The following is an 11,619-nucleotide window of genomic DNA, read 5'->3' as shown; positions in this document are numbered from 1 at the left end:
ACAAAGTCTGAGAAAATCGATAGGTTGCTACGGAGCCCCGTGCGTGTCGATTTTTATGTGGGGAAATATCCAGTTTCATAGAGGAAATATTTAAATTAACGTAATTGTTTTAGGGGCTATTTATTTTTATTGAATCTTTTGGTAAGATTGTGTTAACAACAATACATTGTGGTTTTTTTAGTAAAACAAAACTTCTTGAAGTTGCTAATTCACAGTTTAATTATACGTCAAAATTATTTTTAAACAAACAGGGCGCTAAAGAAATCCCGGACGGACCCCCACTTTTGCAATGAAATCGGTATGTTATATTTTATATTTGGTTTTAACAGGGATAGATTTATTTTTTAAGACGGAATGGGTAACAGGTTTATTCGGGTGCGCGTCGAAGTCCACGACCCCCATATTACCCTTGACGGAGGGGTATGAACGAAAAGGCGGGTCTTATTTTCATTATGGCGTTGTATGTATATCCGGGTCAAATAAACGTCGTCTGCCCCTTCGTCTGCGAAGTTGGAATGGGCTCTGATTGTAATTTTTGAAAATTCCCGCACATTTAGCAGAAATGTACTTCATATGTACTTTTAAGGTATGTTCCAAACTTGGAAGGCGCTATAGATCCTTTTTCCGTTTTCGTAAAACCACAACAAATTTGACAATTCCCGTCAACTGTTTTAACCAAACACTAAGCTCACAAAACTCCTGGCCATTCACTAAGCCTTGGTTAACTTCATCAAATTCGCTTACAAAATCATGAGGATAGTAGACATGATTGGCTTTAGAAAGAATTAGCGAACACTTTTCACCCTTACAGATGTACTCGAAATCCAAAACACCGGCACCAAATTCACTAACAACCTTCTTAATTGCTATTACAAAAAATTCCGAATAATTTCCGGACCCTCGCTTTTAGACGGCTCCATTTTGAACCCCTGTGAAGATGCTTATCTGTATGTACAACGCAAGAGAGGTCGTAGTCATAGCGACAGAGGTAAACAGGAATTAAGTATTTTTGGCCCTCCTTGTCATCAACGTCACCAATACGTAGTTTTAGTGAGCCAATAAGATAATTTAACTTTTTGGTTACGTGTTGAAGGAAGGGCTCCATACTCGGCTATGAGTCGGACAGAAGTAAAGGCCAAACGTTGTCCATTCCGTCTTAAAAAATAAATCTATCCCTGGTTTTATATATTACTTCCCATGCAAAAAGAATATTCTTTGGGTTCGATCCCTTGGTTCTCTATTGTATTTAAGGTTTTATGTCTAGGGGAATTATTATTGGTATTTTTTAGGTATTAGGATTTTTAATTAGCAATTCTGCATTTAAAACAAAAACATTTATTTAATTCTCTCGAGAATTTACTGAAACAAAATTAAATTGAAAATACAAAAATAATATTGAAATATTGAAATGGTGAAATGTGGTTAGTACTTATGTTCGAGAGGGGTTTCTTCTTCTTTCGTCGCAGTTTCGCGCACCATATTTTCCTTCGCGCATACACGCACCATCTTGATTTTTACTTTTAATATTATTTTAATTTCTTTTAATTTTATTTGATACGACTTTGATATTTTCTACGTTTCTAAATTTGCGCTTCTGTCCGACGACATTTTACGGAACGCGAAACCCATCGGATAAGAGTCCGAAGCGTCCTTCTTCGTCCTTCGACAGTTTTTCTACCACACTCTCTTTCTGGGGCTCACCCCTATTTATTAGTTTTTGGGAGGTCCATTTAACCTTGAATCGTGTCGAACGCCAGCATCCGACATTCCTCAAGGTTAAAATGGAATATTGGAATATCCTTTTATGATATAGAATTATCTATTTATTTTAACTGTTTAGGTTTTGTTCTTATGTTTGTTATTTAAATTTAATTATGACGTTTGTTTATTTTATTTTAATTATGACGTTTGTTTATTTTATTTTAATGTTTAAATTATTTAAGTGTTTTAATTTAAAAGATTAACTGTTTAAATTATTTAAGTGTTTTAATTTAAAAGATTAACTGTTTAAATTATTTAAGTGTTTTAATTTAAAAGATTAACTGTTTAAATTGTTTAAGTGTTTTAATTTAAAAGATTATCTGTTTAAACTATTTCAGTGTTTTAATTTAAAAGACTTTATTTAATCTAAGTATGGCAATATTTAGCATTGCAATTTAGCGATATATTATTTTGCTATTTTATCATAATTGTACATTAAACCGGTGCGGCTTTGGTCTCCGAATTTAGAAGAACTTAAGCGATATCCGGAACCGGAAGTTCTGTACACCCTATAAGTTTCTATCCGTTGCCGCTTGGTGGCACCCTTGTCGCGAAAACAGCAGTAACTCCTAGAGGCGGAAATTTCAATACAAGGATCTTATTGCGTTGCGAGTCCCTGGGGCTGTTAATAGTCTTAGGTCTAACCACAAGTCAGCTTTGGTGATATTTAACGGTAGCACTCACGTTTTCAAACTATGAATATCGTTGAGGTGAAACGAGACAATAGTGTTTATACTGCAAACCAGTTGTGAACGTATTTATGAGAATATAGGGTTAACTGTTGAGGCGTAGACAATTGGGCCTTTTCAAACAGATGAAGGTTATATCTCTCCCAAAGTTATGCACTTCATTTCATGTTTTTTTCCCATTGACTATTTTCCATGTGTCCAAGCCATAGCTTTATTGGATGTAAAATTTCGTCTGCTTTGCTGTATATTCGCTATGCTTGGAATACTGCTTTAATAATTCGTAAATTTTTACTTTAAAAAAAAGAGAAATAATTCTATATTTAGGTTAATAAGTTTGTATTAGTAGTCCTCCTCTTGACTTTGAGAGGTAATAGTTTGGTTTTTTTTACATAAAAAGATGTATTAACCTTAAAATAATTGTTTAGAAACTACGATTAACTCGCTTTTGGCTCCACCCCTTTTCGAATTTCCCTCTATAAAAATATCCGGCATACCTTGAGTACGTCATCAAAACTAGCGCACTAGCAGGCGCCATCTACAATTCCGAAAATTTATTTGACTAGTCACAGACGTAAAAGCCTAGGCTTAGGGTTCCGTCACTTCCGTGAGCTTCTTTTGAATTATTTAATTTCAACTAAGCTAAGTTTGAAAACAACATGACTAAAGTATATAAGTGTGTTGTTCCTAATTGTGGAAACAATTATAAGTCAAAGTATCCCGGATTATTATTCCATAATTTTCCAAATAATGAAGAACGCCGTAGACTTTGGTTTAAAAGCATTGGAATCAGTGAAAGTACTATTAAGACGAATGGTCGAGTATGTTCAGAACATTTTACCAGTGATTCTTACGAACACAAACCTGGAATCCTGGTTGACCCTAGTCTTCAATATGGTTCAAAACGTTTAACTCAAAATGCGATCCCTACGCTTATCGCTACTAAGTTAGTAAAAGCGGGTACTAGTTCGCTTGACTTGATATTTTTCCATCAACGTCGGCTTCATTAAGTTCATTAGACACTACAGTTACAACTGAAGATGTTCTTGAACATGATAATCTGGAAACTGATAACTTGGAGGCTGAATTACCACCAAGAAAAAAGTCTAGATCCTTGGTGAGAAATATACTGGACAATTAATCTCAAGAATAAATAAGTAAAACAAAATTTTAGGATTCCTCATCAGCTGGACCTCAGTCTGTTACTTTTACAAAATCAAAAAGTAAAGGGACTCAGTTAACAGTTTCCCCTTTTGCAAAAACCTTCGGGACACAAACTGTAAAATCTCAAAGTGACAAAAGTAGATTTTTAAGTAAAATTTAAAATAAATGAATAAATTTAAATGTTTTCTGTTCATAGGATGTCAGGTATATTTGAGACCCGCAAATATGAGTGACAAATCTACGCAGACTAACGTTTTCAATGAGGAGGAAATGGATGCGGGAGCGAATTTTGATCCTTTAGATTCTAGTTTCCAGCCCTCATCCATAGCAGAAGAAGATGTGGAAGAGTAATTTTAATAAGTTAGAAAGATCTATGAACTAACCAGCTAAATATTTTTTCCCTGCTAGGGCTTGGGTTTTAGGTGGAATAGATCCAGCTCCAGAGCGAAAGTTTATTGTGTTTGAAACGGCTCTTCTTCAGTTGTTTTTAGTGTGCTGCCAGTGTTTATCAAAATGTACTGCGAAGTCAATAATCAGAGGATCTATGATCACTATTGAGACTCATTGCGAAAGAAATCACCGACACTCGTGGCGTATCCATGCCCCTAATAGGGCGGTTGCCAGCTGGCAATGTCATAACAGCAGCTGCAATATTATTTTCCGGCCACAATCCAGCAAAAGCACTTAGAATGTTTGAATTTGCTGGTATCACCATGTTTAATTTGAAAACATTCTACAGATTACAAAAAGCGTATCTCTTTCACGCAATTAAGAGTGTAGTTTAAGAATTGGTCCGCTCAAAGTATATCCACTTCGCGATTACTAATGCATATATTCACAGGTGTGGCTGAATGAACATAAAACTCTGTTAGACTCTCTGCGTGGAAAAAACCTAGAATTAAGAGGTGATGGAAGGTGCGACAGTCCTGGTTACTGCGCAAAATACGGGAGCTACTGCTTTTTGGAAAGCCAAATTAAAAGTCATTCATCTTGTTCTACTTCAAGTAACGTTCTTCTTCCTGCCGCAAAAAAGGGCTTCAGTTTCTCTGCGACCAAGGATTGAAAATTGGTTACTTAGTAACAGACAGGCACAAGCAAATCCGATGTTTCTTAAGGAAAAACTACCCAAAAATTATCCATCTTTTTGATGTCTGGCATCTGGTAAAAGTTTTTTTTGGTTGATCAATAATATATGGTGTATATGTAAATAAAAAAAGGATTTCAGCTGTGAAGTCAAAAATTTCTAAAGCCTGTGGAAACAAAAAGAGCATGAAGCTCCTCCTGAAATGGAGTAAAAGCATACGAAACCACTTGTACTGGATCGCTAGTTCTAGTGATGGTGACGGGAAGGTAATGCAGGCTAAATGGATGTTCATATTACGGCTCACAACAAACAAACACTCGGGTCATGGAGAGCCATTTCCAAAATGCGCCCATGGTCCCCTTGGAAAGGCCAAAGATAGACCAAGAAAATGGTTCAAAATTAGCGACATTGCCTACGCCAACCTAAAGCAAATTGTTGACAGTTTCGTCAAAGACATTGGACAGCTAGCTTGGGTGTGCCAGACTTCTTCTGTTGAAGCTTTCACGCGGTTATTGTGCAGTTTGCTCCAAAGCATACTCACTACTCTTTTCACGGAATGGAAGCTCGTCTATATTTGGCAGCTCTGCACTATAACGAAAATACGCAAAAACTACAAGCCATCACAAAAAATGGGCAACGGAGATGGAACATTTTCTTCCCTAAGTATAAAGCTGGTGAATATTCTGTGAGACCAGTGATGGATTTATTTTTTTTAAGACGGAATGGGTAACAGGGTTATTCGGGTGCGCGTCCAAGTCCACTACCCCCTTTACCCATGACGGAGGGATATGAAAAAAGAGGCGGGTCTTATTTTCATTATGGCGTTGTATGTATATCCGGGTCAAATAAACGTCGTCTGCCCCTTCGTCTGCCAAGTTGGAATGGGCTCGGATTGTAATTTTTGAAAGAACATAGTTTAAAATTGGAAGTTACACAAGACATAGGGCTTGCAACTGAAAAAAACAAGACGGCCCAAGGGCTCGTAATAGTAGCCATATCGTACGAGTGAATAGCCCCTCTATACCCTACCCCAATGAGTGGATAACCCCTCTATACCTTACCCTAATGAGTGAATAGCGCTATCTTTTTCAATGCTTAAATGATTTACCGTGCATAAAATCAGAGTGAATAGCCCCTCGATTCCCTACTCTAAACAGTCGGGGAAAATCGTTATCAATTTAATTAGCACATACATAAAAAGAAAATGAATATAATAACCCCAAGCATACAAATTCATAAGTATCCGACCCCACAGATAAAAATTCAAAAGTATCCGAACCCACAGATTAAGAGGTACCCCACCCCACTTCACCCCGACATTTTAGAGATAAAAATAAATGATAAAAAACTCGGGGTTTCTATCAAGTCTCTATGATTGAGTGGTAGAATGTTTGTCTACTACGCCGGTGACCCGGGTTCGATTCCCGGGTCTGACCTGAAAAAATTTTAATTAAAATTAAATCTCTAACCGAGCCAAGTAACCCCTATGGGTGGGTTGTGGTAATATAAAGTTCCTTTTAAGCTAAAATCTGACGTTAACGAAGCGACAACCCCGGCCACTACTACTACTACTACGACGGCTCGGGTCAAACTAAGAGCCTATCGTATACTACGATATGGCTAAAAACGGGGAAGACCCAAGAAAATTAAAAGTGAGTATTGAGTAAAAGTCTTCATAGATATTACAGCACGAACAGGTTTTAACCAAACACTAAGCTCACAAAACTCCTGGCCATTCACTAAGCCTTGGTTAACTTCATCAAATTCGTTTACAAAATCATGAGGATAGTAGACATGATTGGCTTAAGAAAGAATAGCGAACACTTTTCACCCTTACAGATGTACTCCAAATCCAAAACACCGGCACCAAATTCACTAACTACCTTCTTAATTGCTATTAAAAACAATTCCCGAATAATTTCCGGACCCTCGCTTTTAGGATCGGAATTTTTCGGAACTGCAGGGTTGCCACGGGTCAGGGAAAACCTGGGAAAGTCAAAGAATTTCAAAATGGATCGAAAAGGTCAGGGAAAAGTCAAGGAAATTTAAGAATTTTAACGAAGTCAGGTAATTTGATTCAACTATACAGCTGGGTGTGCGTTTTAGCGAGGTTATGTTTGAAGAAACCCCAAAATCACGGAGTCAGGGAATTTGAGTCTGAAAATTTCGTGGCAACCCTAAACTGGGATCAAACCATTAACACAAAAAAAATAAAATTCCTAAAAATTGTAAGAAACATTTTGATACAAAAGACAACTTCGTCTTAATCGTACTTGTGTATGAAGCCTTGGGGAGGGTCTAAATATCTATTACCGCCGTTAGGGTTAACAAACTCAAGATACGCTAATATGAGTTGGTTACGCCTTAAACAAGTTTCGTGAAACTCCTCTTGCTGGGCTACACATGGTCCGTTAATTAAAAAATCCTTTAACGCTTCTTGCTCTGGGCAACAAACGCTTTCTTCAGCGGTGCCCATTACAGTGCAAAATCCACAGGTAGTACACCTTTATATGCATAAATGTTTAACTAATTCAGTACTAATTAAAAACGACTAAATCATAGGATATAAAGGCTACCAATCAGTGTTCCCTAATCTTGGATTTTGGGTGGGGGGGTTCTCCTGAGTCGCCATTTTCATCTTCATCCGATGTTGGCATACCGCAACGCCAAACCCGGGTCCGTCCCCTCTCCACAATGAATTCCTCAATCTTCTACACTCAGCAGCATTGACCCAACACGTCACGTTTCCGACAAGATTCAGCCAGTGCAACACTTTATCCCATAACACACTCGATCTAGTCCTGACAAAAGCCAAAGTCAATCCCACCATCACCGCACTAGCCCCAGTTGGTGTTAGTGATCACATAACAATATGCGCCGTGTAATCATTAGTTGGTAAACAATAGGTGACTACGTCAAACTCAGCACCCTACTCTCCACCTCCGACTGGTCTCCCTTATCTCGGCTTCCGATTGAACAGGCGAGGACTTTCTTCAAAACTACGCTCTTCACGTGCATCTCAGAAGCGGTACCACTCTACGATCACCTGGCCTCTCGCACTTCCCGACCTTGGATACCGCTTTCTACTAAACGCGCCATACGGAAAAAAGAACGTCTGTGGAAGAAACTCCGTCGAGCTATCTCTTCTAAAGACAGCCTCACCCATGCCCGCCTTCAACCATTGTATAAATCCCAAGTGGGTCTAGTCAAATCTCTTCTCCGTAAGGCTGTTTCCAGGATCCAAGCGCGCAAATTGTCAACAATCAAGACAAACCCACGGGCTTTCTACCGCTTCATCCGTCATCAATTACGTTGCCTGCCTTCGAGCCTCAATATCCGGTTGAACAACGGTACACCCACAGACTCTGATGAAGAAATGGCAAACTGCCTCAATGAAACCCTCTCTAAAAACTTTAACTCGAACCCTCCGGACCTAACTGACTTACCTTATAGCCTTCCAGACCAAATGCCTGATTTTCTCCCTACATTATAGCCGATCTAAAACTCATCCTCCGTAACCTTGACAAAAAAAGTGCCTCTTGTCCCGATGGGATACCAAACCGTATTCTGAACCATTGCTCATCCTCGCTAGCTATCCCTCTTTTAACCCTTTTTACAACATACCTTACTGAAGACACTCTACCATCCGATGGCGCGTTGCGCACGTAACCCCCATTTACAAAGGCAAGGGTAGCAAAAGTGACGCCCACAACTATAGGCCCATTAGTTTAACCTCAACAGTCTGCAGAGTCCTCGAAAAGTGCATTCGTTTACCTCTCCTTCAGTTTGTCACACCCTACCTAAGCGAGTACCAACATGGCTTCCTCAATAATCGATCTGTGGAGTCAAACCTGCTTACGGCTTTTTCCACCTGGATATTGGCCTATGATGAGGGTCATCAAGTCGATGTTATATATCTCGATATCGCAAAAGCGTTCGATTCGGTTCCCCATCAACGGTTGTTGGCCAAGCTCAGAGCTTTTGGTCTTAACAATAATATATACAGGTGGATTAACTCGTACTTACTAGATCGAATCCAATCTGTGCGCGTTGGTGACTCTCTTAGCAATTCCCTCCCAGTAGCTAGTGGCGTCCCCCAAGGTAGCGTTCTAGGACCCATATTGTTCTTTTTGTACATTAATGATCTACCATCTCAATTATTTTCACAGTTGTGCCTTTTCGCGGATGACCTTAAAATCTTTCGAGTAATTAAAACATACGACGATATTCGTAGTCTTCAATCTGACCTTAGCAAGCTTGAAACTTGGACCTCGCGGAATGGCCTCTTTTTTAAATAGTCAGAAGTCATTGTTACTCACTATCCACCATACCAAACCAGGTATCGATTTACCCTCTCCTTATTACCTTGGTGGCACTAATATCAATAGAGTCCATGAATGTCGCGATCTAGGGATTCAGGTGACATACAACATCAAACCACATTCTCATATAAAGCGAACCTGCAGCCGTGCTAAAGGCCTTCTCGCGACCATTAAAGCTAACTTTCCCAGACTACCCCACCAACTTCTTACGCGCTTATTCAATTGCTATGTGCGACCCCTACTTGAATTTGGTAGCCAGATATTAATTTACTCGATCGTGCGTCCAAACTTTCCAAATCCCTTTGTCACTTACCTCGTCAATCTAGACAAACAGCGCTTGGTTGGTCTCCCCTGTCAACTAGGCGGACGTACATAGACCTTGTAAGTCTCATCCGGGTCCTTAAAACTCCCGGGCAAAAATATTTTACCTACCCTCATCACTCACAACACCCGTGGACACCCACGCCAACTTTTCCTTCCGCCTTCTCGTAAAGACCCCCTGAAACACTCCTTCCTTAGAAGAACTATCCCCATTTGGAACTCCCTACCCCCTGAAGTGGTCTCCCTCACATCTCTGGTGCAATTTAAATTGGCACTCAAAAAGAACCTCAACCTCTAGCTTTCCCAAAAAATTTGGAGCTGTAGGGCTAACTCATTAAGCCCTAGCTCGACAACTAAACTGGAGCAAAAAAAATGGTTCAAATTCATACGGTAATAGAGTGCTGTCAGAAGCGCTGGTGTGACGTCACCCATGCTGTTTTCCCATAAAGAAAAAACGGTAACTGTCATGGCCGCCCATTGCTAAAGGCAGACTCGTGACGTTTAACCTTGGATCTGACGTCACAACTGACAGCACTCTATACCCCATGAACCACACTCTCTGACGCGCCAAGGCTTACATTATTACCGTCGCTATCTCCCGAGTTTTCAGACTCATAAAAGCTCGACTCGCGAGACGCTTCGCGATGACTATCGCTAGATAAATGCGAATTAAAAATATCCTCCGAGGAGTCTGACGTTCCCATAATAATTTAATATTTTCATAAAAAGATAAAACGGATAGAAACTTGTGAACTACTAGTTAGCGTTTCGTCCAGCATAACATATACCACGTGATGAAAAACAGCCAATAAGTAAACGCCAGAGTAAGGGCCAATAATAATAAGCTGTATTGCTATGTCTGACTACGTCAGGTTTAAATCACGCCTTCACACAAAATTCAAAATCCGCAGCCGTTGAATGTTCAGTTTTAACTTCAGAATTTGCTTAATTATCGGATCAGTTTATTAAAAAATACTATTGTATCGATTTTATAGATCCCCAAGGCATTTCTTTACAAACCACCTTCGATTTTTTTGTGTCTGTATGCCTTTAATAAAGGGTTCACCCCTGAAACACTACAATTACAACTTGTAAACTCGTGTCCCTTAGGGCAAAATGTCATAGAAAATTTTCAACTCAAATCTCACAATTTGAAATACAACTTCTTAAACATAGGTCATTCAGTCAATGAGAAAACCGGAAATGAAAGCCACAAATTTGGGGAGGTATTGCCTAGTGCATTTGTGTGGGTTAAAACGACTAATCCTTTACTGTATATCCTTAACAATTCCATTTAAGGACCTAATATATATAATTTAAATGTGTATTTAACTTTCGACTCACCCTGAACCGTTAAGACCTCCTCAAAGAGGGCACGAATCAAGGACAATTTTGGTTTAGCCCTAAGGTGTCTCAAATCACGGATCGAATCCGAACAACACTTACTTACATATTAACTATTAACATCCATTTTATCTAGGAAAGTTTAATTTTACGTTTACACTCTATATAAATGTAGTAAAGTTAAATTAAAAAGTAAACACCAAATTTTAAAAATTAATATCAAAAGATGTTCCTGGAATATTGAGATGAGACAGAGCTTTATAGCTACAAAACTACTAACAGAATCGTAATGCCGAGATATATTAAAAATGTTTTCATTTAATATTCGACAAAAACAAATTTTCTTGGTTTTGTAAGAGGTCTTTCCATCGTACTCGCTTCATATCAACTTTGATATGCGTATATTGTTTCAATTCAGATGCAATCTTCATTACTCGTTCTATATAAACTTTCACTTTTGTCGTCCCGAAGAAAGAAGTTTATCTTGGGCCGGGAGTGTGGCGGCGCACTCCTGTAAGCAAAGCTTCTGGGCGGCAAAGTTTGAGGGAATATGACACATGCCGGCGATCCTACCCTATAGGTGCCGACTACCCCGTGTCCGCCGGAGGTGACTTGACCCCCACACCCCTTCCGTCACCTCTCAAGTACACCTCATTTCCTTCCCTTTTTACACACATACTGAACCCTGACTAATCGCATCCTTGTCGCGGACGTATGTGCCCTACTTACATAGAAACCTCCACAATACAAAAACAAGTGGGGAAAACCAAAATATTACCTCTCCGTGTCAAGAGGTCTACTACTACAAACGTATTTACCTAGATATGGAATTATTTCACTTTTTTGAAGTAAAAATTTACGAAATATTGAAGCAGTATTCCAAACATAGCGAATGTACAGTAAAGCAGACGACATTTTACATCCAATAAGGATAAAT

At 39.1% G+C, this 11,619-nt stretch overlaps 1 protein-coding gene across 3 annotated transcripts; it reads left to right on the top strand.

Annotated features, from left to right (window-relative positions):
• The first annotated feature begins 3,430 nt into the window (after window positions 1-3,430).
• On the top strand, window positions 3,431-8,996 carry LOC149588792 (uncharacterized). Of its 3 annotated transcripts, XM_089862037.1 has the most exons (9): window positions 3,437-3,564; window positions 3,622-3,748; window positions 3,808-3,958; window positions 4,020-4,316; window positions 4,453-4,772; window positions 4,837-6,718; window positions 6,785-6,923; window positions 7,018-7,190; window positions 7,258-8,996. In XM_089862037.1, exons 3-4 carry the CDS (start codon window positions 3,837-3,839, stop codon window positions 4,297-4,299), a joined length of 402 nt encoding a protein of 133 aa, XP_089718163.1. In that variant the 5' UTR covers window positions 3,437-3,564; window positions 3,622-3,748; window positions 3,808-3,836; the 3' UTR covers window positions 4,300-4,316; window positions 4,453-4,772; window positions 4,837-6,718; window positions 6,785-6,923; window positions 7,018-7,190; window positions 7,258-8,996. The 3 variants fall into 3 exon arrangements, with proteins under 3 accessions (XP_089718162.1, XP_089718163.1, XP_089718161.1); XM_089862036.1 differs by having other exon boundaries at window positions 3,431-3,564; window positions 3,622-3,726; window positions 4,020-4,772; XM_089862035.1 differs by having other exon boundaries at window positions 4,020-4,772.
• The last annotated feature ends 2,623 nt before the right edge of the window (window positions 8,997-11,619 follow it).

This window comes from Phalangium opilio, unplaced genomic scaffold (genome assembly GCF_054372755.1).
Source record: "Phalangium opilio isolate 3A_F unplaced genomic scaffold, DU_Popi_V2 ptg000537l_1, whole genome shotgun sequence".
NCBI lineage: Eukaryota > Metazoa > Arthropoda > Arachnida > Opiliones > Phalangiidae > Phalangium > Phalangium opilio.
This window is presented reverse-complemented; position numbering and strand designations above follow the sequence as displayed.